The sequence below is a fragment of the Pantherophis guttatus genome, chromosome 3 (assembly GCF_059756535.1).
Source record: "Pantherophis guttatus breed Tessera chromosome 3, ASM5975653v1, whole genome shotgun sequence".
Classification (NCBI taxonomy): domain Eukaryota; kingdom Metazoa; phylum Chordata; class Lepidosauria; order Squamata; family Colubridae; genus Pantherophis; species Pantherophis guttatus.
In genome coordinates this window covers 112,041,491-112,067,933 of record NC_142065.1, presented here as the reverse complement: position 1 = coordinate 112,067,933, position 26,443 = coordinate 112,041,491, and the positions used below count along the sequence as shown (strand labels likewise).

Sequence of the window (26,443 nt, the reverse complement as noted above, 5' to 3'; positions counted from 1 at the left end):
CACCTTTAAAGCGCTCTATGGCATAGGACCCGGGTACCTTCGAGACCGACTTCTGCCACCAATAGCCTCCCACCGACCAGTCCGCTCCCATAGAGAGGGTCTCCTCAGGGTGCCATCGGCCAAGTTATGTCGGCTGGCGACACCCAGGGGGAGGGCCTTCTCTGTGGGAGCCCCAGCCCTGTGGAATGAACTGCCCCCGGAAAGACGTAAGATCTCCGACCTCCGGGTGTTTCGCTGCGCTCTGAAGACCCTGTTGTTCCGCCAGGCCGGGCTATTAACATAACGTTTTAAATTGGGGTATTTTAAATTTCTGGGATTTTAATTGGAGCCTAATTATTTAATGATTTTAAATTTTAACTGTTGTTTTGTTTCTGTGTTTTTAAATAGGCTGTACACCGCCCTGAGTCCTTCGGGAGAAGGGCGGTATAGAAATAAAATTATTATTATTATTATTATGATTATTATGATTATTATGATTATTATGATTATTATTATGATTATGATTATTATGATTATTATGATTATTATTATGATTATGATTATTATGATTATTATGATTATTATGATTATTATTATTATACAAAGTCAGCTTATTGCCCCCACAACTGGGTCCTCAATTTACCTACCTTAGAAAGGATGGAAGGCTGAGTCAACCTTGAGCCCGGCGAGATTCGAACCTGCAGTAATTGCAGGCAGCTGGTCTTAATAACAGGGTGCTTTAGACCACTGTACTACCAAGGCTCTTGGTTGAAAGGAATCTTGGTGTTCTTCTAGTCCAACCCTCTGCTTAAGCAGGATATCCTATACTATTCTGACAAATGGTTGTCCAATCTTTTCTTGAAAACTCCCAGTAATGGAACTCTCACAATTTCTGGAGGCAAGCTATTAGTTTCTCTTTGATAAGTTTCCATCTGTGACTTTTTATCCTGCCCTCAAATGCTTTGGAGAATAGGTTGATCCCCTCTTCTCTGTGACAGCCCCTCAAATATTGGAGGACTGCTATCGTATCAACCCTAATCTTCTCTTTGATAGGCTAGACATACCTAGTTCCCACAATCATTCATCGTATGCCTTAATGTCCAGTCCTCTGGTCATTTTTGTTGCTGTTCTCTGCACTCTTTCTAGAATCTCAACATTTTTTTCTATTGTAGTGACCAACATCTTTGCAATCATCAACAAAATTTTCTGTCTATAATCATAATTGATGTGACAGTGGAGATCAGGTGGGATATAAAAATGTCCTTTTCAGCAATTATAGTTTATTCTTCCAAGATTTCAACAACCCGTATATTCTCTTATTGTATAAAAGTAAGCAGTTTGTTTTTAAGAAATGTGAATGATATTGTTCTCCATTAATATGTAAGGATTATCACCATAAAATTGCCTATCTTTTTGTCAGGGTGGCAATTAATCCCATTCTGCTTTTGGGTAATTGCACCTTGATTAGAGAATGGATCGTGGCCTTTCCTTGCAAGTATACCTTAAGAAAATAAACCCGAGATATATTTTAATAAACACATTTTATTATAAAGAAAGTAAAAACATCTTACTAGCTAATTAATTCCATCTTGGCAGCGTTCCTGCCTTGCCGGCAGAAGTTCTTGCAGACAAAGAAAGTTAGAAGAAAGTGAAAGAATGTGGAAGAAGGAATGTGGACATGTGCAGTTAGCTTAGAGATAAGAGTTCTGATCAGCTACGGTAAGTCTTAGAGTTCAAGCACAGCTGGCAAATACAAAAAAACGCAGTGACACTTTAATAACATAACTACCTTGGAATGATATTTTGTCACTGTAAGAAATAAAGTCCTTTAACTTTTCATTTAATTCATACACTGGAGGTAACCAGAAGGTAAACTGCTCCCTCTATCTTTGCACAATGGCAAAAATACTTCATGCACATTTGGGGGGGGGCATTTAGAACATTATGGGAGGGAGAAGACTGGGGCAGTTCTATCAGAAAAAGTGGCAGAAGGAAAAAAAGCTGAATACTCCCTTTCTTTCTTTCCTTATGCCTTTATTCTATATTACAACTTCTCACAATACTTTTTTGTATGATTTTGTCTGCACTGTTTTGTTCATTAAACACTAAATCAGACATAGGGCATATCATAAACAGGCAAATTTTGCAACAACAGAGAGGACTACAATTTTCCAGTGACACAAAATTAGACACCTTTGGCTGGTTTGAAGAACTTAGTTCAGAACAAGAAGTTGAGAGACAGGAAGAAAGAATGACTGCAATTTACTAGTACTGAGCTAAATTGCCAGTTTACCAGGAAGGGACACATACCTTTTGGTCCAAACAGCGTTGCATAACAAGGCTTGTGACAGTAAGGCTTCCTGTCATGCTAAAATAGAAAAATGCCAAGAATTAGACTACAAAGATATTGGAAATTATAATTTGCTTCAAGCAAGTGCTTAATTTTATTCAACACTAGATCAAAACATGAGGGTCCTACATATTACACTAGGACCTCAGCCTTTAAGGATTATAGGCACTCTAAAAAGTCTAGTTTTTCAGTTCCTTGCTTTACAAATGTTATCTACTCTTTCATTCAGAGTAGGATGACTCTTGTAACATTTAAAAATGACAAATCACGGTAGAAAAACAAAAATGTCAGGTCCACCATTGTGTCCTACCATTCTATTGGATGGGGTTAGGGTTAGGCCAGAATTTTTCACATGCTGTAGCTGCTTGGGAATTAGGGAGGGGGACTGTCTTTGGAGATGGAGAGGACTCCCTCCCAGCCTGTTCCAGCCTAGCCCCAAGGCCATTGTGCCCTGAGAATGAATGTTATCTGCCTAGTACCTCAGAGTTCTCAAAACAACCTTGCGGCATCACATTGGTTGCCAGTGGACTGGTCAGGGGGGTTGAGGTTGGGGAAATGGAAGAATTGCTTTGTACTTTGCATGGGACCTTTAGATTCTGCCTGACTTTACTGCAACCACTTTCTCTCAGTAAAAGTTCCTTTGATTCAATCCAATGGAGTCAAGAGTTTTGCTTTCCTGAGGGATCAGCTGGGGCAGGTCCTTGTCATGGTTCCAAGTAATGCTCCCAACCAATTCAAGACTCTGAGACCTTTCGGCTTCCTCAAAAATCCGGTTTATTGGGTACATCATATAAGTACTGTCAAAGGTGAAACCAACACTGAATAATTACTATGTTTTTTGAATAAATAAAGAATAGATACTGTCCACCCCCCCCTTGTGTCACAGGTCACTTTAGCCAACCAAGCAGGTGATGAACTTCTCAGCACTCCTTCTTGCTTAGGGCATGTTGGTTTGGCCTTGGTTTGCAGCAGCCTTATCGTTATGTCTGGCACATTGGAGAAAACATTCTACATTCCATAAATCCCGCCTCCCAATAAGTATGGCAACTAAGAAATGAAGCAAAAGAATATATGGCTTCAGCTAGAGTTGTTTTGAGAGTTGACAGTCGGCTCCCCTTATGTAGAAAAGAGCATCTGTAAGATATGAATCACAAACAACTATTAAATCCCTTTTCAGTCATCCCCCCCTCCCATTGATTGATTCATTGAATTTTTGAGGGTTCTTATAATGGAATTTCTTTACTAGCGTGTTTGCTCTCACATTTCTGCTCTTAACCCAAGTGGCCTCTGATAAAGGATGTCCTTTCCATTGCATTAAATATTGCAATTATATTAACAGCCTAGAATCTAGAATCTGCTTTATTTCATAATAAGAAATAAATTTCCACCACTATGGGCTTTGGTGGCCCTGAAGCTATCGGTCTCAATGTAGAGCCAACTACCAGTTTTAACAGGCTACTGTGGAATACTGGGTACACTTTCCCAAAAAGTGGGGAAGTTTTAGTTCCATGGTAATTGGATTGATTACCTTTACAATGGGGAATGGCCCCAAGAATTTAGGACCTAGTTTTTTGCAGGGCAACTTTAGCCTTAATACTTTGTGGAGAGATAAACCTTCTCCTCCACCTGGAAGGGTCTCTGCGGGACCCGTTTCTTATCAGCTTGCTTTTTATAGGCTTCCGTTGCTTTTGCCAGTGCTCACCTTACATTTCCCCACGCATTCTGCAACGAGTCCACCCACTCCATTAGCTCCTGGGGATATTCTGGCATGGGGACAGTCTACCCCATTGACCACCTTGAAGGAAGTAAGCCCAGTGCTGCTGTGCACTACATTATTGTATGCCACTTCAGCAAAAGGCAGTAGTTCTGCCCAATTAGTCTGCTGGTAGTTTTTTTTTTTTTTTTTTAATTTTGATTTATATGCCGCCCTTCTCCGGAGACTCGGGGCGGCTTACAATGCATTAAGCAATTGACATAACACCTTAGATACTGCTCCACCATGGCTTTAGCCCTCTCCACCGCTCCATTGGTACTCAGATGAAAAGCCAAACTAAGCCTGGGAGGGCCCAATGGACTTTAAGATCTACTTCCAGAACTTAGTTGTGAATTGGATCCCCCAATCTGAACTAATTCTGCATGGGACCCCATGCAATCGGTAGATATACCTCAGGAATAACTTCACCAGTTTGTGGGCAAACAGTAATCTGGGGCAGGCGATGAAATGAGACTGCTTGGAAAATAGGTTGATCACTATCCAAATCACAGTATTCCCTCCATTTTGCTGCAGCTCGACTATGAAGTCCATTGTGATCTCTTCCCAAGGCCAGATGCTACTTGTTGTAGCAACCCAGAGTGCTTTCCCAGTCATTTCTTCATCATTGCACAGGTTGCACAACTCTTTACATAGCTCTCAATGTCCTTTTTCATCCCTGGCCACCCGAACTGTCTCCTAACCAGGTGGAAGGTTTTCATGAACCCAAAGTGCCCTGCCTGCCTAGCATCATGGTTCCTTCATAGGACCTGCATCTGCAGGCTATTAGGGATGTATAGTTTAGTCCTCTTCCAGGCCAGCACATCCCTAATGGTCAAGAGCTGCGGGTGGTTCTTGAACCAGGGATTGCTTTGCAACTTGGTTTGGAATTTCTGAGTCAGTTCCTGCCCTGGTGTGGTCAGTTGTCACGTAGCTCATCATCGCATGATCACCTGAGCTGCTTTCTGAGGTAGGGGAATAATAGCATTAACCACCTCCTGAGCGGTGTGCTCTTGTACTGGGGCATTCTCAAGAGGCTGTCAACCAGAAAATGTTTTCCTCCCGGGAGGTATTTCAAGGTGAAGTTAAATCGGTTGAAATATGTGTCCAACCTGGGCTTCCGGTTTGCTTCTCGTAACCGCCAGACGGTCCCTTGGGACCGCCAGCCCCTTCGCCTGTAAAGAGCCGCCTTTACAATGGAAAGGCGGCTCGAAAAACTCCATTTCCAGAAGGAAATGTGAGATAGAGCAGGTGAGTGTAGGTAGAGCTTTCCGCGAAGCCCCCAGAGTTTTTTTTTACTCTTGGGGGCAAGCGGATGAGGCTCCCTATATCACTCGCCGTTTGCTCCGGGTGTTGGGAGACCTCTGCATTTTTGCAGAGCAAGGCTACGAAAACAAGCTTTTCAAGATAACTAACAGATTAAGCAAAGAGGATGAGATCTGGACCTGGACCTGTGATCCTAAATTGCAAGTATTTATACTTATTTTGCAAAGGATATTGAACAAAGTAAAAAAGAACTTTTAAAATGGCGACTGCCGAAATTTGAGCAGGGAAGCTGAAAAGGGAAAGTCCTTCCGTTTCTTATTAAGCCACAAAGTAGCGGAATAAATACTTCTGGCTACAATTGAAGAAAAAGCTCCACTTTTGTGTTTTCTCTTTCCTGGAGATTTGATTTGATATTGATCTCGTTTGGAAAGAAGCTTTTTTCTCTTTACTTTGCTTTTTTTTTCTTTTCTAAAAAAGTTTTCCTGTGTGGAAATATGGCGTTTAGGCTTACAAAGCCAGACAAACAAGCAGTGGGGGGGGGGATTCCCCCATCCACAAACTATATGAACAAGTTCTTAACTTATAGTCTCAGAAAACTGATTTTAACATAATTGAATTTCTCCTGGAGGAGATTGTAAGAAGGGATGAGATTATGAATCAGAACTTTGAGAAATTTAAGCAGGAAATTAAAGAATTGGTGCAATTAAAGTTTGATATTTTGCAATGGAAGATTATAAAAATGGCTAATGGTTTCTCAGAATTTATGATCAAGTTCGATACAAATATTAATCTATTAGAGACTAAAATGGAGGAAACTGAGGACAATTTGGAAAATAAAATAGAAAAAATTGAAAATGATTTGATAAACATTCAAGACAATAGTTTAGAAGAAAAACCTAAAATGGAAGCTGATTCAAAGATTTGTAATGTAGAAAATATACAACAACGGATTGAAAAGGAAGTTTTAATGATGCAATATAATTTTACTGAATATGCAATTAGACTGAGAGGATTACAGGAAAATAACAGAGATGACTTAAGGAAAACATCTTCTGAAGTTCTGGCTGGGATTTTAAAGGTTCAACCTGAGGAGGTATTTTGTAGGATCGATAGAGTTTATAGAATAAACTCCTGGATTGCAAAGCAAAGGCAATTGCCTAGAGATGTGGTGATTTATTTTACAGATAAAGAAATAAGAAATAATATTGTGCAAAAATCTTTTAAGTCTACTTTGCAATTGTTTGGAAGAAAGATTTGGATATATAAAGAACTACCGCCTAAGATGTTATTGGAAAGAAAGAAATTTGTTTTTCTGGTGGCTGAGCTTAAAAAAAGAAATATCTTATTCAGATGGAATGCTCCAGTTGGTATAATATTGAGATATCAAGGAGAAAGATATCAATTAAATACTGTTGAAAAAGCGGAAGAATTTTATCAAAATTTTTTAAAAATGAACTTAACATCTTTATGCACAACACAAGACAAGCAGAAGGAGTTAGAAATAAAGGAAAAATATCGAGTTACAGAGGCCTTTGCAGATGAATTGCCTTTGGATTCTTCAGACACCTCAGCTGGATTATTTATAAATAAGAGAGAAGTGGCATTGGATTCTAACGTGATGATTCACCAAGTCACAGACAGCCATGGAAATCAATTAATTGATACACAACTTATAGAAAAGAAATATGAGTCACAAAAGCAAAACCAACAAGATCAAGTCATAAATCAGAATGAAAACCGATCAGTTGATATACAACTTGCAGAAAGGAAATTAGGATGGAGATCAAACCCACAAAAAGAAAGGAAAAAAAGAAACAGGTCTCACAAAAATAAAAATTTCTAAATTAAGCAACAGCGAAGCCAGTTATTTTTAAAAATACATGACTGAATATATGAAAAGATGGTTGAGGTGAAGTAGTGGTTAATATTATCCTGAGGAGAGTGACAGACCTCTGCAATGCCGTAATTTTGGGATGTGAAAAGGGCTTTAAATTGTTGGATTGGAATTATCTATTTTTGGTTTTCTTTTCATTGATCAACGTATTATATCTATGCTGAGCTATAAGGCAAGAGAGTTATGCTGGGGCATGCAGAAGATCTGGCTGTTACCCCATTATGACGATGGGAATTAATAATCCTGAAAAAAGCCACTATTACAGATATTATATGGAATACAATTATAAAGTCACTCGGGTGGTTGTTTTCTTTTTTTATATATACGAAGATATTCATTATTGATGGGGGCAGATGATAACTGAGGATTTTGAATATTCTGTTGCAACTGGGATGTTATGTTACCCTAATACGGATGATGGAGTCAGCAATCCAGTGGAAAGACATCAAAGAAGATATTATATGGATTATAAATTTAAAGTCATTGATTTTATCAATGACTTATATGGGAATATTTTTTAGTAGGGTGGGCAGAAGAACAAAGATATTAAGAATTGTTGTGTATGGTAATTTTGTAGGAAAGTGGGTGGAGACAGGCTAGTGTATTGATTGTATAGATTAAGAAAAGGGATGTTTAAGAGATATATTTATGGGAGTGGAGGAAATGGATAGAGCAGAACAAATGTAAAATTAGAATTTATGGGGAAGGCTGCTTTGAAATGTTATATTAATATACACAAAAGATTAAATGTTAAAGTATGATTTATTATATAGTTTTAAAGTGGAAGGTTGTTTTGAAATGTTATATTAATATACAGACATAAGTATGGGGGAGGAGAAAAAAGGGCAGATTATTGCTAAATTGGGAGTCATAATAATATTACTGTGTTAAATCAGAAGTTATTATGCAGTGTTATAGTAGAATGTTATTTTGAAGTGCATGGTAAGAGGGGGAAGTAATAATATTAATAATATCATTAGAAGTGAGGGTCAGTATTTGGAGGAGGGAGTAAGGGGATGGTAAAATATTATATAATCTGTTATGTATTAGGTTTTTATTTTGAAGAAGTCACAGGAGGGATGGGGTGGTGAGGGGGGGTTAGGGAGGAGGGGGGAGGGAAAAAAGGGGGAAAAATTTGTAATTGAAAACTTTTTCAATAAAAAAAAAAAAGAAATATGTGTCCACCTAATCTGCTTCGGTGAGAGTTTGTGAGGAGTTCTAAGTGCCTCCAAATTTTTATGGTCAGTGTACACTTTGAACGGTACATTACTCCCCTCCAGGTGGTGGTGCCAGGTCAATAGTGTCCACCGGACTGCAAAAGCCCCCTTTTCCCATAGGGCCCAGCGTCTCTCCATGTCAGTGAGTTTTTGAGAGATGTAGCACATGGTTGCAGGTTCCCCTCCTCATTCCTCTGGAGAAGGACAGCACCTACGGCCATATCGTTGGTGTCAGCTTGGATCACTAAGGGTTCCTCGGGATCGGGGTGCTTCAGAACCAGTTTCTTTGCAAATAGTCTTTTCAGAGTTTTGAACGCCTGTTGGCATTCCATTGTCCATTGGAGCGGCTGGTTCGCCCGGGGTTTGGCCCCAATTTTCCCTGTTTTCAGCAGCTCTGTGATCGGCAAGGCTATTCTCACAAAGGATGGGATGAATTACCTATAGAAGTTAGCGAACCCCAAAAAGCTTTTTAGTTGTTTACAGGTTCGAGGAGCTTGCCATTCTAAAATGGCTTTTACCTTTCCTGGATCCATCCCCACCCTTTCACTCAATACTCGATATCCCAGATAGTCCAGCCAGGTCTGGTGGAACTTGCATTTGGATAGCTTAGTGTATAGGTTTGCTGCCAGAAGCTTCTTAAGGACTTGGTAAACTAGCTTGACATGCTCCTCCATTGTCTTGGTGAAAATGAGGATGTCTTCCAGGTAAACTAGGACCCCCTTACACAAGTACTTGTGCAGCACCTCATTAATCAGCTGCATGAACACCACTGGGACCCCCTGTAGCCCAAATGGCATCACTTTGAACTGAAAGCTTCCCAGAGGGCAATTAAATGCAGTCTTCCATTCATCTCCTTCCCTGATTCTGAAGCGATAATACACTTCTCTCAAATCTAATTTGGTAAATATCTCTCCTTTGGCTAGGTTGGCCAGCATGTCCTTCATGAGGGAGACTGGTTACATGTTCTCCATGCACACCTCATTGATGCCCCTAAAGTCCAAGCATAATCTCATCGTCCCATCCTTCTTTTCCTTGAACAGGACTGGGGTTACTACTCAGGATTTAGCTGGCTGGATGAAGCTCCTAGCTAGATTCTCGTTGATGTATTCCCTCAGCTCCTTGGGGATCATATCTACCGATTGCATGGGGTCCCACACAGAATTGGGATTAGGTAGTTTTGCCCCTGGCAGGATCTCAATCACACAGTCCGTGGGCCTGTGAGGAGACAGCACGTTGCACTCCTCCTCCCCAAACACCACTGCCAGGTCCTGGTATTTTCTGGGGATGATTTGGATCACCGTCGGCCAATCTGACCCAGCCCTTGTGTTCTGAGCTCTCAGCTCCTGTCCTCTGTGGAGAAGCTTGCATCACTTGGTTGTGTGGGGGAGGGAAGGGGCCTCTTCCCAACCTCAATTTCCTGTTTCCCTCTTCCCACCATATCATTGGGCCCCACTTATCCAACCAGGCTAGTACCAGGATCATGGCTTCTATTATCTTCAGGACAAATCATGAACAGGATGATCTCCCAGTGCTGACCCATCTCCAGCTTCACAGGTTTGGTCAAATGAGTTACTGGGGCCCCTCCTATTAGTGAGCCATCAACTTGTTCAAACCTCATGGCCCTGGATAGCCTCCTCACCCAGATTCCCAGCCTCAGCACTGTGGGCAGGCTTATTAAACATTGGGTACAGAATGAATCTATGAGGGCTTCAAACTCCCCCTAAGCTCCTGATTTTGGTGCCACAATTCTCATGGGGATTGCAAAAGGGTAGATGGCTCTACTCACAATCAGGTCTCTTTCTCCCTCATCCTTGCTCTCATATGAGGCAGGCAACTGGTCTCCTTCGGCTGGAGTTCTCTCCCCCTCGGGTGGGGAAGAGGAGGCCTTGACAGCCTGGTGTCCCAAGCTGGACTTTTCTGGTGGATTCCATGTTGATTTTTCAGCTTTGCCAGAGTTGTCGATCCTACTTTTGGTTTGGGCGTGGCTGCCAAGCATTCAGCTGCTCATTGCCCCGGCAGACCATATCAGAAGCACTGTATGGGGACTTGGGTTGGTCTTGCAGGGGCACTGGTGGGCATGGCTGAGCCCGATCGCCTCCTGGCTGATTGGCATTCTTGGCTCTTACACATCCTCACCTCAGTGTCACCCCTTGGCCTGTAGGCTCGCAGCTTCACATCCAGTTCTGTGGTGGCCCGGTATCATTCTTGCAGCCGATCGGGGAGGCCATGGTATGCACAAGCCTGTCGTAGGTCTCTATTGAGACCCTCTTTCAAGTGGTAGATGAGCATCCATTCTGGCTACTGCTGCAGCCTCCCCACGATCCTCTGGAATTCTCGAATGTATTCCTTCACTGGCTGTCTCCTCTGCTTCAAATCTCTTATCTCCCCCTCTGCCTGTTGGACTTTTGCCTCATTTTCAAATCTCGTCCTCAGCTCCCCCAGGAATCTTCCAGCATCCCTCAGCTCAGGGGTATCCTCATCATGGATGGTAGCCACCCATTCTGCTGCCTCCTCCTCAAGCTTGGCAGTTATCGTGCTCACCATCAATTTCTGGGATGGGTAGGCCAGGCGGTAGCAGGCTAGGTGAGCCAGGATGTTGTCAAGGAAGATCACCAGGCAGTCAGTGTTCCCATGAATGTTCCATGTAGTGGTGTGGTGGCGGCCAATATCCCAGGTGCCACCCAGGTCCTGGGGGGGAGCAAGGAGCCTGATACCACCCGGGGCCATGGGAGAGGGGTGCTGACCACTCCTGGTGACTGCTGGGGCCCCTGGACTGGGCTGGGACTCACCCTCATCACTGTCATTAGTGAGGATCAGGGGCTTGTCCTGGGGCTTGTCCCCGCTGTGGCAGCTCTATGCTGCACTGGAGCAGCTTGCTCCGGACTCACCCCCTTGTCATCAGTTGAAACTTCGGGCTGGCAGAACGTCAATGGACACTCCTTCAAGAGCTCCAGCCCCGTGATTCTGTTAGCCGCTAGAACAGCGAAAATCTGCTGTCTAATGGCTTAAAACTCTCCCCCGACCCCCAAGCAGGGGAAGAAGGGGGAGAGAAGAGCAGAAGGGTCTGGGTAGAGCTCCCCTAGACCCCCAGGTTTTTCTTTTTAAGCCTGGGGTTTGCAGGGTGAGAGCTCCCTGAAAGCCCTTCAGTTGCTTTATGCAGACCAAGGCGTTCGTGACCACACCAGCAAGCAATTTTAAGGATTACAAAAATTTTGACTATGGATGCTGGCAGAACAAACTCAGGAGAACAAAAAAATGCAAGTATTTTGAAACACTGTTTAAAAGGAGAAGAAATGGCGCCTGAAGGCATGGAGACGAGGGCTGGAAGATTACTGCTGGGTGAGTCAGCAAACTCACAAGCTGTGACTGTAAAGGGCTTTCAAGAACTTTTAAACTTCTTTACTTCTGCTCTCTTGGAATTAATTGATAGAACCTTTCAAAAATATAATTTGCAGCACAACAGGGATTTGCTGGTCGGGAAAGAGGCAGAAATTATCCAGCCTAATGTGATTTTGGAAGACAAAGAAGTCGTCAGGTCTAAGATGGAGGTTGACATAGGCAAAACAAAGGACTTGGCAGAGGTTTCCATACAACTAATTGAAAAGCAACAAGTAGACTCTTTACTGCAAACTGATAAATCTTATCGTGACAATTTTTGGTTCTACAGAAAAAAGGAATGGATTGATCGACTATACAAGCAAGAAAAGTTGATATGGGGGTTTCAAACCAGAGGAAATAAATCTAAGAAGGGAACGAGTTTTAAAGATTTTAAAGATACATCAACCTCAAATTAAAATTCAAAAACTCTCCAAAATAAAAGCAGAGGGGAAGAAGAAGGACTGGAAAAAATACAGAAAGAAAGGAATGAAGAATGTTTTATTGATGTATTAAGATTTTAAAATGTTTGAATCTTGAAAATAAAAGCAGGAGGAAGAAAGGAAGAAGAGTAAAATGGTTAATTAAAATTTAATGGATAGCTTCCTGAAGGTTGTGAATTTATATTCTGAGAAACGAAGTAAGAATATTTTATTGATGTATTAAGAGATTTTTAGAACGTTTAATATGAGATTTTAGTATTTTAAATGTTGAAAAAGAATGGTGTTTGAGGGTTTGAATGAAATTTATCAGTGTTTGTTAATGTTTCTAAAACTCTAAAAATTATTGGATTACATGCTAAGAAAAAGGCTTTTATACTTAGGAAGAAAGAATTTAATTTAATTGTTTTCAGAATTTATAAAAGGAAGGTTGATGAATAATTTGTAAAAAAGGAGTTAAAGTGTGTGAGGGAGTTTTGAATCTTGCAGTAAGTTAGAATATTTTAGCATATGTTTGTTAAATGTTATACCCTGTTTTTGCTCTGGGAAGTTGGGGTGGGGGGGTGGGGAGGGGGGTTGAAGGTTGGGTTAGGATATAAAACGGAGAGACAGATAAATGTATTAACAGGTAAGTAAATGTGAGGGAAATGTTACATTAAATGAAATGAAAAGATGTACTTAGACGATACAATGAATGATTGATTATATATTGTATATTTGTTTGTTCATAAAATAAAAAACTTTTTTCTTAAAAAAAAAAGAAAAAAGAAAAAGAAACTTCGGGCTGACGAGGCAGAATCTGACAGGAGGACTCGGGCTCTGTCATCCCAGAAGCAATTGGGTGGCTTGGCGGATCACCTCCTCCATTACCTCCAGCCAGTACAGAAGTTCCACACCCCAGATGCTCGTGTGGGCAAACCGCTCTCTCAGCTGCTCTTTGTAAGAGCTCCAAAGTGTGGTCAAATATTTCCACTCCCTTGGCTCATCCTAGCCTACTGCTCTCATTTCCCTCCACTGTGAGGGCTGGGCCCCCATGTACATGGGTGCCGCCAGGGGAAGCTTGACTTGCGCTGCTCCGGGGGCCCTCCTCCACCAGAATTTGTCTGCTGTGAGGAAGGGGCTTCCCCTGATCACTGCTTCCCCTGTGTCTCTTTCAGATTGGGCTTTTCCAATTGCACTTTTGGCCATGCAATCACTAGTTGGGTGGTCTTGAATGCTTGGGTTCCCGCTTGCATCAGCAACAGCTCCTCCACTGGCTTGCCAGCGGCCCCTTTCCCCTTCTTCTCAGCCATCTTTTCCTAAGGATTTCCCTTCCCCCCGAATTGACTGGGGTGGATGTCTAGGGCTCAGGAGTCCCAGAGATTTGACAAGTTTTAAGAGTATTGGTTTAATGTCATGGTTCCGAGTAATGCTCCCAACCAATTCAAGACTCTGAGGCCTTGGCTTCCTCAAAGATCTGGTTTATTGCGTACATCATATCGGCACGGTCAAAGGTGAAACCAACAGTGAATAATTCCCACGTTTTTGGTATAATTAAAGAATAGATACTGTCCACCCCCCTCATGTCACAGGTCACATTAACCAACCAAGCAGGTGATGAACTTCTCAGCACTCCTTCCTGCCATTGCTAGGGCACGCTGATTTGGCCTTGATTCATAGGAGCCTTATTGTTGTTATGTCTGACACATTGGAGGAAAATATTCTACATTCCATAAATCCCCCCTCCCCCCCCAAGTATGGCAACTAAGAAACCAAGCAAGAAAAATATAGCTTCAGCTAGAGTCATTTTGAGAGTTGACAGTTCTTACATTAGGCAGAATCTGCAAATCAGTCAACCCAGAGAGGCCCACAATACTACCGTGGGAACTGTGAACTTGATGTCAGTATAAGGAGGATCAGGAGGAAGATGATCACTCTGAGTAAACAGAAGCAGTTGGAGCCCTAGGAGACTGATCAATACCCAGGTGGTCCATTGGAGTCAGAAAAAATGAAGACTGGGAATGAAGGACCAAGAGGGTGGCCCTCACCAGGAGGCAGCCATGGTGTCCAGCAACGAGAGCAGCAGATAGAGATAGAAGTGCTCGAGGATGATGAAGACGAAGACGAAGATGACCATGCAGACCAGCTGAAGCAAACCATGTAGTTCATGATGAGTGCCTTCCAAACCTTAGACTGAAAAACCAGGGACTGCATTAAAACCATCAAGGCCATAGAGTGGTGGTGGAGTACACAGAGGAATTCTGTGACTGGCATGCTGACTTAACAACTGGCCAGAGGACATCCTCATTAACTGCTTCAAGGATGGACTGAATGATGCATTATACAATGCTTGTACCTTGAAGGGGGGCCTGCCTCCCTACACGACTGTTAGGTCCTGGCTTAAGAGGTGGAAATCGACCAAGCACATAACTACTACTCAATCCGGCATCATCAGACAGCATCATCACCAGATAGATTCATAATTGCCTGACCAACTGCACTCAACATGTAGTCCTCAACAGAACTGCAACTACATGGAGGGATGTATGCACTGGGGTACCCCAAGGCTCTGTTTTAGGCCCAGTACTCTTCAACATTTTCATCAATGATTTAGATGGGGAACTCATCAAATTTGCAGACGACTGTCAGCCTCCGCTTTTTCTGCTTTGGCTGCCATAGAATGGGAGGGGGGAGAGCAGGTAGCATGGGGGGGGGGAAGCGGGCTGGAGGAAAATGAAACCGATAGTTAAGCCATCGGATTGTATCTTCGAAGCTGCTGTCAGGCCAATGGTCATGGCATTCCTGATTGATGACGCTGCCAGACGTGTGCTTCCACCTGACCCCTGGGAGACCTTTGAATTGGATGATTTATGGTGGACAGTGGGAGGGGATGCTTTCTATATGCAATTTTCACGTGTATTGCCTTAGATTCTGCTTTCCTTTGGTTGCGGTCACTTCATCTTCTAGTAAAAGTATCTTTCTCTATAAACAATGGAGTTTGGGTCATTCTTTCCTGGACTTTGAAGGAAGCACACTGGACATTAAGCAGAATCTCAGCTCCAGCCATCCCGGATAAACACTGAGGGGGCTGAACCCAAGATATGTCTGACCAAGAGAGTGAAGGAGACCAGATGGGAGCTGCTGGCTCTACTATAACTTCACTTCAAGCGGAGAAGGAAGCTGCAGAATGGATGGAAAAAAATTGGCTGAGAGAGGAGCCAGAGGAAGCTAGATGGTCGAGGGGAGTAGGAAGGTTGCCGGACCTGGGGAGGACCCCCCAAGAAGTAACCAGCTCCAGACCTCATAAGGGAGAGGCGGTCTGGCTGTAAGAGCTAAAGGAGAGCCTCATGATTGCTCAGGTGATGCAACTCCTCCGCGATGCCGAGGAAAGCCGGAAAAACCGTGAGTCTTATGTATTCCCTGTAGGAAAGGGAGGAGACTACCCCAGACTGGATCCAGAAGAGACAGCCTGTGGGGGAGAGGAAGAGGAAGCTGGGGAAGAAACATCTCAGGCTTCTGGAGCTCAAGCGAGGGAGGCAGCAGCCCAGGGACCCCCAGCTTTGAAGGCCCCACCCCGCAGACGCAAAAAGGCAAAAATTCCCCCCCTAACCGGAAAATATGATGGGAACCCGAAGACCTTGGGGCTTTTCTTGACCCAAGTGTGGAACTACATGCAGGACTGGGGGGAAGATTACTTATCAGATGCAGCATGAGTGAGATGCGTCACAGTAGCAGCTGAATGGATGGTGGTCCTCCACAATAATAACTCTCCCTTGCTGAGGAATTACAACCTGTTCATGGGGGCTCTTAGGAGGCGGTTTGAAGACCACCTAGCTGAACGGAAAGCGAGACTCAGAATGAAGGGTATCCAGCAAGGCCAGAGATCGGTGGCCGAATACACCCAAGAATTTCACGAACTGGCACCCTACATGACAGTAGGGTCAGAAGCGGCCCTACTGGAGAGTTTCAAGGACAGACTGAATGAAGACATATACAAAGACTGTAGAGCATGGGGGGTCCCTGAAGACTTGCAGAGTTGGTACGTAGTAGCTGAGGATGTGGAAATCGAGCTGGCCCGAAGCCGACTCCAAGGGGGCCGTGCAGGGGACCCATCATCCCCCTTCTACCGCAAAGGAGCGCCAAAGGTGGGCGCGGGAGAGCGGAATTCAAATCAAAATCGAAGCCCTTCACGTGTTTCAAATGTGGAAAGGAAGGCCATCGGGCTGCCGAATGTTTCTCCAAGCCAGTGCCAAAATCTACTGTCTTGGGACCAAAGAAGGCTGACAAAGCACCCGCAAAAGCTCACAAAACCGCCCTGAAAGGAGAAGTCATTGAGTTCGCTCCCCGAAACCAGGGTGAGTTGGGAACTCCGACCACCACGGACGACAGCGGGATGGACTCCGACTCAGACGATCTGGTGAGTCACACTGAGGGCCCCATGCTCATCCCCATAGAAATAAGGGTGCCGTCCACAGGGGCACATGTGCAGATGTTAGCCTTATTAGACTCTGGGTGCATAGGGTCCATAATCAGCCTGAAAGTGGTGGAGAAAATGGGCCTGAGGCTAAAAATGTTAAAAAGGCCCATTGCATTCTGTCAGTTGGACGGATCAATTGCAGGAGGGGGCCCAGCCAGCTTTGTGACCGAACCCATTGAAATGCAATTGGGGGATCACGTCGAGACCCTCAGGTTTATTGTGGCCCCTAGCATGGAACGACCCCTCATACTTGGACTGCCCTGGCTCCGTAGATGGAACCCACGGGTTAACTGGAAAACGGGGGTTTTGCGCATTCGCACCGGAAAACCGAGACTAGAGAGGGAAGAAAACCCCCTGGAGGACGGAGTAGAACACGAAAGGGCGAAGTGGCAATAGGCCACATTGAAGGGGAGGAAAAGATTCCAAAGGAGTATTGGGATCTCCGAGAAGTTTTTAGTGAAAAGGCCTCGGATGTACTACCCCCCCCACAGAGCTACGGGCTGTACCATTAAAATACTCCCCTAGCACATTTAGGAAAGGGGAAAATTTTCACCAAACTGGACTTACGAGAGGCATACTATAGAGTGAGAATTAAGGAGGGAGATGAATGGAAAACCGTGTTTAACTGTCCACTGGGATGTTTCCAGTTTCGAGTGCTCCCTTTTGGACTACAAGGAGCCCCTGCTGTGTTCATGCAATTGATTAACGAAGTACTGCATGAGCACCTATATAAGGGGGTGCTGGTTTACTTGGATGACATTCTTATCTACTCTGAGAGCATGGACGACCATGTGAAATTGGTGCGAACTGTCCTGAAAAATCTCAGGGCTGCTGAACTATATGCCAAGCTCTCTAAATGCGAGTTCCACCAAAGCAAAATTGACTATATTGGATATCGCATATCGCATGAGGGAATAGAGATGGACCCTGGAAAAGTTTGGGCAGTATTGCAATGGCCGCGCCACGCACCTGCAAACAACTACAAAGTTTCCTCGGATTTGCTAACTTCTATAGACAGTTTATCCCCTCATTCGCCAAAATCGCGCTGCCAATAACAAATCTTCTGAAAACAAAAGGTGAAGTAAGACCAAAGCCCTCACGAGCCCTTGAATGGACTATGGACTGTCAGGTGGCATTTGAAAAGTTGAAATGGTTGTTTGCTACTGAACCAGTCCTCAAACATCCGGACATGGAAGAGCCTTTTGTAGTACAGGCAGACGCAAGGGACGTGGCAGTAGGAGCAGTACTTCTGCAAAAGAATGCAGAAGGGGGCTTCCGGTTTCGGTCGCCGTCGTCGCCAGACGGTCTTTTATGACCACCAGCCCCACCGCCCATAAAGAGCCGCCTCCACAGCTGAGAGGCAGCTCGAAAAAACTCTGTTTCTTTGAAGAAGCGTGAGGAGAGCCGGTGAGAGCAGGTAGAGCCCCTGTGAAGTCCCCAGAGTGTTTTTTTTTTTTTGCCTCTGGGGAGGAAGCAGGATGAGGCTCCCTATCCAGCTCGCCGAGGCTCCGGGCGCCGGGGGAACTCTGCTTGTTGCAGAGCTAGACGACGCGACCAACGTAATTAGTGATTTATCAAAATAAACAGGGTGAAATCTGGATCTGGAATCCAAAACTGCAAGTATATATATAGAATATATATATATATATATATATATATATATATATATATATATATATATATATATATATATATATATATAGAGAGAGAGAGAGAGAGAGAGAGAGAGAGAGAGAGAGAGAGAGAGAGGGAGAGAGAGAGAGAGGGGGGGGAGAGGGAGAGGGAGAGGGAGAGGGAGAGAGAGAGAAAGTTTAAAATGGCGTCCGGCTTTAGCTGCTTGAAAAGAAAAAAAAAAGCTGAAAGCGAAAGTGGACTTGCCTGATTGTTCCAGTATGCTACAAAGTATCTAAAATAACAGCGCTGGTTACAAGAGAAGGGAAAAGTTTTTTTTCTTATGTTCTATCTCCCTTAGAGACTTGATTAACTCTGAGAGGATTTTATGCTGGCAAAAAGGGAGAGAAGACTTCCTTCTTAAAAAGAATTGGTCTGCATGGCAGCATGGCTTTAAAGCTAGATAAGCTAGACAACAAAGATGTGGGGGGGGGGGTTCCCCCACTTATAAGTCACAAGCGCAGTTTCTAAGCCTGCAGACTCAGAGCCAGAGACAGGAGATTGATTTTAGAGACTTGAAGGAATTTATTATTGCGGCTCTGATGAAACAAGATGAGGTTATGGACCAGAAGTTTAAAAAATTTCAACAGGAAACTAAGGAGATGGTTCAAGAAAAGTATGACAAGATGAAGCGAGATATTCTGACAGTTTTGACTGGCCTGTCAGAAGTAATTGTTCAAATTGATAAAAAAGTGGAAGAAATTAATTTAGAAATAGAGTCTAAAATGAAGGAAGTTGATTATAAGATTGATAATCTGGATAATAAAAAGCAAAGGATTGAAAATGAAGTGACATTGATGCAATTCAAATTTATGGAGTTTGCTGTAAGATTGAGGGGGATAAAGGAAAACAACAAAGATTTGAGAAGGATTTGTGCTGATGCTTTGGCTGAGATGTTAAAGGTTAGCCCTGAAGAGGTCTTGTCCAAGATTGATAAGACTTACAGAGTGAATTCTTGGGTAGCAAGGCAAAGGCAATTGCCAAGAGATGTAGTGATATACTTTACAGATAAAAGAATAAGAAATGACATCTTGCAAAAGTCTTTTGTTTCTACCTTACAAGTGGATGGAAGGGAGATTGGGATTTATAAAGAGCTGCCGCCTAAGATGCTAAAAGATAGAAAGGATTTTGGATTTTTGGTGACTGAACTAAAAAAACAACAAATTCCATTTAGATGGGATGCTCCAGTTGGTATAATATTGAGGTATCAAGGAGAAAGATATCGACTAAATACTATTAAAAAAGCGGAAGAATTTTATCTCAATGTTTTTAGAATTGGTCCAGCATCTCCACGTACATCTTTGGTGTTAATACAGGAGGGCGATAAAGAAAAGCAAAATGAACAAAAGATTGAAGTCCAGTGGAAGCAGATGGAGATGGAGGCAATGGAAATACAAGGAACTACAGGGGGCTCTTTGGATGAGCCGTTCCCGGATCTTCCTTTAAAGGCTAAAGGTGAATCACCTAAAAATACAAGAGAAGTGGCTTTGGATCTTGATCTATATCTTACAAAGTTAAAGATCAGCGTATAACCTGATCAGTTTACAAACAAACTCCAGAAAAACAACAACAGCAGAGGTCTAAGCCAGCACAAGGCAAGAAAAGAAGCAGGTTCTACAAAACTAAATTTTTTTAGAATATCTCTTTTGAATATGGATTATAATAAACTTTTGCAAAACTATTAACCAACAGACTATTGCCAGTTATCTAAGAGTTGATTCATGATTAAGCAGGATTTATAGAAGACAGACACATGAAAGATAATGTGAGGCAAATTATAGATTTATTGGACTATCTTGAGAAGAATAAACAGATCCCTGCAGTGCTGGTGTTTTAGGCTGTGGAGAAGGCCTGTAAGCGAGTGACTTGGAACTTTCTATTACAGATTTTAAGAAAGATGGATTATGTCTACGTTGAAGGGAATAGCTACGAGGCAAGAGGATTATGGAGTAAGGACACTTGCAGTTGATCTGGTTGTTACCCTAACATGGTTGATGGAACTAATAATCTAGATGAAAGACTTTACAGAAGATATTATATGAAATATAAAAATAAATATACAGTCACTCGGGGGGCTTTTGTATATAGAAGTACTCTTCAATGATGGGGGCAGATGGCAACTAAAGACATTAAATACACTGTTGGAAGAAGGATTTGATGTAATTGTTTAGATGTTATGAATTATTATATATGTTGTGGGAAAGTGGATGAAACAAAATTGATATGGTATATGGTGATAGGCTAGGTTACTGATTGTTCAATATTGGAAAAGGGATGTTATGTTTATTATAGAAGAATGGATTCTGAAAGTGGCTAGTTTCGCAGAAAAGGCGAAGATATTAGCATACATTAAAGACTGGACCCAAGAGATTTATGTATGGGAGTAGAGGAAATGGATAGATTGTGTGCAGAATAAATATTAAATTAGGAAGTATCAGATAACTTTTAGTTGAATGTTGTGTAGAAATGTATAGTATATAGGGGATAGAATACTAGAATGTTAGGACGAAATGTATACTACACAGGGGGTTGAGTAGATGGGCGGTAAAGTATTATATAATGCGATTTGGATTTGGATTTCATCCTGGGGAAGCCATGGGGGGAGGGGAGGGTAAGGGAGGGTTAGGGAGGGAAAGGGGGGGAGGGGGAAAAATTTGTATTTGTAAAACTTTTTCAATAAAAAATAAAAAAAAATAAAAAAAGAATGCAGAAGGGAAATTACAACCCTGTTCCTATACGTCCCGCACATTGTCAGAGACCGAAAGGAGATGGGCCATATGTGAGAAGGAAGCTTTTGCAGTGCGATGGGCATTGTTAACGTGGAGACAATTTCTTGAAGGAGCTAATCCTTTTGAAGTTTGGACTGACGATAAAAACTTGGAGGCTTTGAAAACACCGCGTAAGCTGTCACCAAAGCAAGCTCGCTGGGCTCAACACTTCAACTGTTTTAATTTCACTTTACACTACCTTCCTGGTGGAAAGAACTTTATGGCGGAAGCACTCTCCAGATTGCCTCAATACAACAGTACCAAGGAGGAAGTGGTTTGGCTTATCATACCTGTGACACAACTAGCAGCGCCAGTAACTACCAGAGCACAGACGAGGGCCGATCCAACCCTCTCGGGCGATTTGCTTCAGAAACTACAAGAAGCTCTAAAGACTGACGAGTGGTTTCGAACCCACTCGAATGAATGTACACTCCGTGATGGACTAGCTTGGATTGGGACCAAATTGTATGTTCCGGCCAGTTTAAGGGTAGCGGTGTTGCAGCATGCTCATGACGCCAAGACGGCGGGACACTTTGGATTTGTTAAAACTCTACATCTCGTTAAAAGACAATTCTGGTGGCCTGCACTCAAAAAGGACATAGAGGCATATGTAGCTAGCTGTCCGGTGTGTGCCTCAGCTAAGAGACCTCCGGGGAAGTCACCTGGTTTACTTCAGAGTGTAGCAAGGCCAAATGCTCCTTGGAAAGAGATATCCATGGATTTTATTGTAGACCTGCCGGAGAGTGGGGGGTGCACGGTCATTTGGGCAGTAACGGATTTGTTTTCTAAACAAGTGCATTTCATCCCTTGTTCTAAAATCCCTTCAGCTAAAACCCTTGCAAAATTGTTTATTCAACATGTTTATCGATTACATGGGGCTCCAAAATGTATAATCTCGGACAGGGGTGTGCAATTTACCTCCAACTTTTGGAAGGAGTTTTTAGAGTTAGTAGGCTCCACCCAGGGTTAAGCTCCGCCCACCCCCCCGACAAATGGGGCTTGTGAGAGAACCAATGCCGTGTTAGAACAGTACCTGAGATGTTACATAAATTACCAGCAAGATAACTGGGTGGACTTATTGCCATTTGCGGAGGTGGCGTATAATAACTCCATACATAGCAGCACCGGTTTCACTCCATTTAAGGTGGCCTCTGGTCAAGAGTTTGTGCCAATCCCAGAGCTACCACAGGATAACCCACAGAACCCCTCTTTAATTGAGTGGATCGAACAACTACGGGGTACTTGGGCAGTAACTCGAAAAGCTTTAGATGACGCACACCGAGCACATAAAGCCCAAGCTGACAAAAACAGGTGACCGGCACATGTTTACAAAGTGGGTGATATGGTTTACCTTTCCACCAAATATTTACAGACCTCCCAGAAATCAAAAAAGCTCGGACCAAAGTATGTGGGGTCTTTCGCAATCACTAGACTCATCAACCCAATCACAGTTGAATTGGAATTGCCAAAAAATTTGAGACGAATCCACCCTGTTTCATGTTAGCTTACTGAAACCGGAACATTCGTCCCCTTTGTGTCCGAACCAGGACTCTCCTCCGGTCCCCATACTGATAGAAGGGGAACAACATTTTGAAGTTAAAGAAATCTTGGATTCTAGGAAGCATCAGAGGATTTGATTCGCCAGTTGCGTCCCTTTCTGGATCGGGACTCCCTACACACAGTCACTCATGCCCTCGTCACTTCCCGCCTGGACTACTGCAACGCTCTCTACATGGGGCTCCCCTTGAGGAGCACCCAGAGGCTCCAACTGGCGCAGAGTGCGGCCGCGCGGGTGGTTATGGGAGCAACATGGCGCTCCCATGTGACACCTCTCCTGCGCGAGCTGCACTGGCTCCCGGTGGTCTTCCGGGTGCGCTTCAAGGTTTTGGTCACCACCTTTAGAGTGCTCCATGGCTTAGGACCTGGTTACTTACGGGACCGCCTACTACCACAAGCAGCCTCCCACCGGCCAGTACGCTCTCATAGAGAGGGGCTCCTCCGGGTGCCGTCAGCTAAACAATGTTGACTGGCGGCCCCCAGGGGGAGGGCCTTCTCTGTGGGGGCACCCACTATCCGGAATGAGCTCCCCCCAGACATACGGAGGATCCCGGATCTGCGCACTTTCTGCCGTGCTCTTAAGACTCTCCTATTCCAGCAAGCTGGCCTGGCCTAATTTTCTCCCCTGTTTTAAAATTCTTTTAAATCAAAATTTTAATCTGTTTTAAATTAATGGGATTTTTTAATTGTTTCGGGCTAAATTATTTAATCTGGTTTTAATTATGTCTTTTAACTTTTGTATCTATGTATTTTATTTTGTGCCTGTTCATCGCCCTGAGTCCTTCGGGAGTAGGGCGGTATATAAATCTAATAAAACAAACAAACAAAACAAACGGTAAAGTGCAGTATTTGGTGGCTTGGAAGCATTTCCCATTATCTCAAGCTGAATGGGTGAAAAAACGTGATGTCCGGGAGCCAAAGAAAGTTCAGTTGTTTCACTCCAAATATCCTGATAAACCCTAATTTCTGTGTTGTGTTGTTTTCTCTTTCCCTATTTAGGACTAACATCTCTTCTGCAGAGGGGCCGAATGTCAGCCTCCGCTTTTTCTGCTTTGGCTGCCATAGTAACAGGAGGGGGGAGAGCAGGTAGCATGGGGGGGGGGAAGCGGGCTGGAGGAAAACGAAACCGATAGTTAAGCCACCGGACTGTATCTTTGAAGCTGCCATCGGGCCAACAGTCGTGGCATTCCTGATTGATGACGCTGCCAGATGTGCTTCCACCTGACCTCTGGGAGACCTTTGGATTGGATGATTTACGGTGGACAGTGGGAGGGGACGCTTTCTATATGCAATTTTCGCACGTATTGCCTTAGATTGTGCTTTCCTTTGGTTGCGGTCACTTCATCTTCTAGTAAATGTACCTTTCTCTATAAACAATGGAGTTTGGGTCATTCTTTCCTGGACTTGAAGGAAGCACACCTGACGACACCAAGCTAGCCAGCCAACACTGCAGAAGATAGGCTTAAGATACCGAAGGATTTTGACAGACTTGAACATTGGGCACTATCTAACAAAATGAAATTCAATGGTGAAAAAAGTAAGGTTCTACATTTAGGCAAGAAAAACAACACACACAGGTACAGTATATGTGGTACCTCACTCAATAGTAGCAACTGTGAGAGGGATCTTGGAGTCCTACTGGGCAATCATTTAAATATGAGCTAGCATGTGCTGCAGCTGCCAAAAAAGCCAAAGTTCTAGACTGCATAAACATGGATAGAATCAAGATCACATGAAGTTTTAATACCACTTTATAATGCCTTGGTAAGGCCACAATGGAATATTGCATCCAGTTTTGGTTGCCGTGATGTAAAAAAGATGTTGGGACTCTAAAAGAGTGCAGAGAAGAGCAACAAAGATGATTAGGGGTTTGGAGGCTAAAACGTATAAAGAACGGTTGCTGGAATTGGGTATGTCTAGTGTAATGAAAAGAAGGACTAGGGGTGACATCAGTGGTGGGTTCTAAATTGTTTTACTACTGGTTCTGTGGGTGTGGCTTATTTTGTGAGTGTGGCTTGATGGTCATGTGACAGTGGGTGTGGCTTGATGGTCATGTGACTGGGTAGGCATGGCCAACTCAATGTCACACGTCAAGGGGTACCTCGCCTGGCCCCTCCCCTCCCAGCCATTCCTTGTCACACCCAGTCTCAACGTATCTATAGTTCTGTAAAAATGTTGTTCACCTTTTTTCAACTTTATTATCTACATACTATAGATGCACTTTCATGGACCACTGAAAGAAGGAAATGGCTCACATGCTTTGCCCAAGAGTGTGATAGGCAACAGGCTTTTAAGGAGCTGCCAGAAAGAAGGGGGGGGGCAATGTATTTTCCAAAGCACCAGAAGGCAAAACAAGAAGCAATGGATGGAAACTGAACAAAGAGAGAAGCAACCTAAAACTAAGGAGAAACTTCCTGACAGCGTGAAACAATATAGATGCAGAAATATTTGAGTCACAATTTCACATATAAAATAGCCATTCATGTAATACAACCTGCATATTGTTCAAAACAGTCATTAGTATTATGGCGGATATTTGGCAGCAAGTCTAAAAGTCAAAGGTTACAAGAGTGCTTCTTTCTCTGTATGTATACAAAATATCACATACCAGGAATAGCATATTAAGATGGATTTATGCAGTGGTGGGTTTCAAAATGTTTTACTACTGGGTGTGTGGATGTGGTTTGGTTGGCGTGGCGTGGCGTGGCATGACAGGGGAAGAATACTTTACTTTACTTTATTTTACTTTTATTTGATTTATATACCACCCTACTCCCGAAGGACTCAGGGCGGTGAACAACCAACAATAAAATATATACATACAAAATTTAAAAAGCAGAAATAAAATCGAATTAAATAGTTTTGCCCAGACAGATTAAAAAACCCCAATCAATTTAAAACAAATTAAACTTTGAATATTAAAAATATTAAAAAATATTAAAAAATATTTAAAAATTATTTAAAAAGAGGGAGAAAGTTAGGCCAGGCCCGCCTGGTGGAATAAAAAGGTCTTAAGAGCGTGGCGGAATGTATGCAGATCCGGGATCCTCCGTATCTCCGGGGGGAGCTCGTTCCAGGTAGTAGGTGCCCCCACAGAAAAGGCTCTCCCCCTAGGGGCCGCCAGTCGACATTGTTTGGCCAACAGCACCCAGAGGAGCCCCTCTCTATGAGAGCGTACCGGCCGGTGGGAGGCTATTGGTGGTAGTAGGCGGTCCCGCAAGGACCCAGGTCCTAAGCCATGGACCGCTTTAAAGATGGTGACCAAAACCTTGAAGTGCACCCAGAAGACCACCAGGAGCCAGTGCAGCTCGCGCAGGAGGGGTGTTACATGGGAACGCCATGTCGCTCCCATTACCACCCGTGCGGCTGCACTCTGCGCCAGTTGGAGCCTCCGGGTGCTCCTCAAGGGGAGCCCCATGTAGAGAGCATTACAATAGTCCAGGCGGGAGGTGACGAGGGCATGAATGACCGTGCGTAAGGCGTCCCGATCCAGAAAGGGACGCAACTGGTGGATCAGGCGAACCTGATGAAAAATCCTCCCGGTCACGGCCATCAAGTGCTCTTCACGGCAAGATAGCTGTGAATCCAGGAGGACGCCCAAGTTGCGCACCCTCTCCGTGGGGGCCAGTGATTCGCCCCCAATAGTCAGTGATGGCACCAACTGACTATATCAGGACGTGGGAAACCACAGCCACTCGGTCTTGGATGGGTTGAGCCTGA

General features: G+C 43.6%; 1 protein-coding gene across 9 annotated transcripts in view; it reads right to left on the bottom strand.

The window, feature by feature from the left end:
• Positions 1-26,443, bottom strand: part of CRIP2 (cysteine rich protein 2) — a 189,877-nt gene that overhangs the window by 70,397 nt on the left and 93,037 nt on the right. For all 9 annotated transcript variants that reach the window (XR_015733521.1, XR_009622211.2, XM_034409903.3 and 6 more), the window contains exon 3: positions 2,290-2,347. Coding sequence is in view for 7 of the 9 variants with exons in the window: in XM_034409903.3 (XP_034265794.1) it covers positions 2,290-2,347 (58 nt within the window). In the remaining 2 variants the exon portion in view is untranslated. The remainder of the gene's footprint in view (positions 1-2,289; positions 2,348-26,443) is intronic.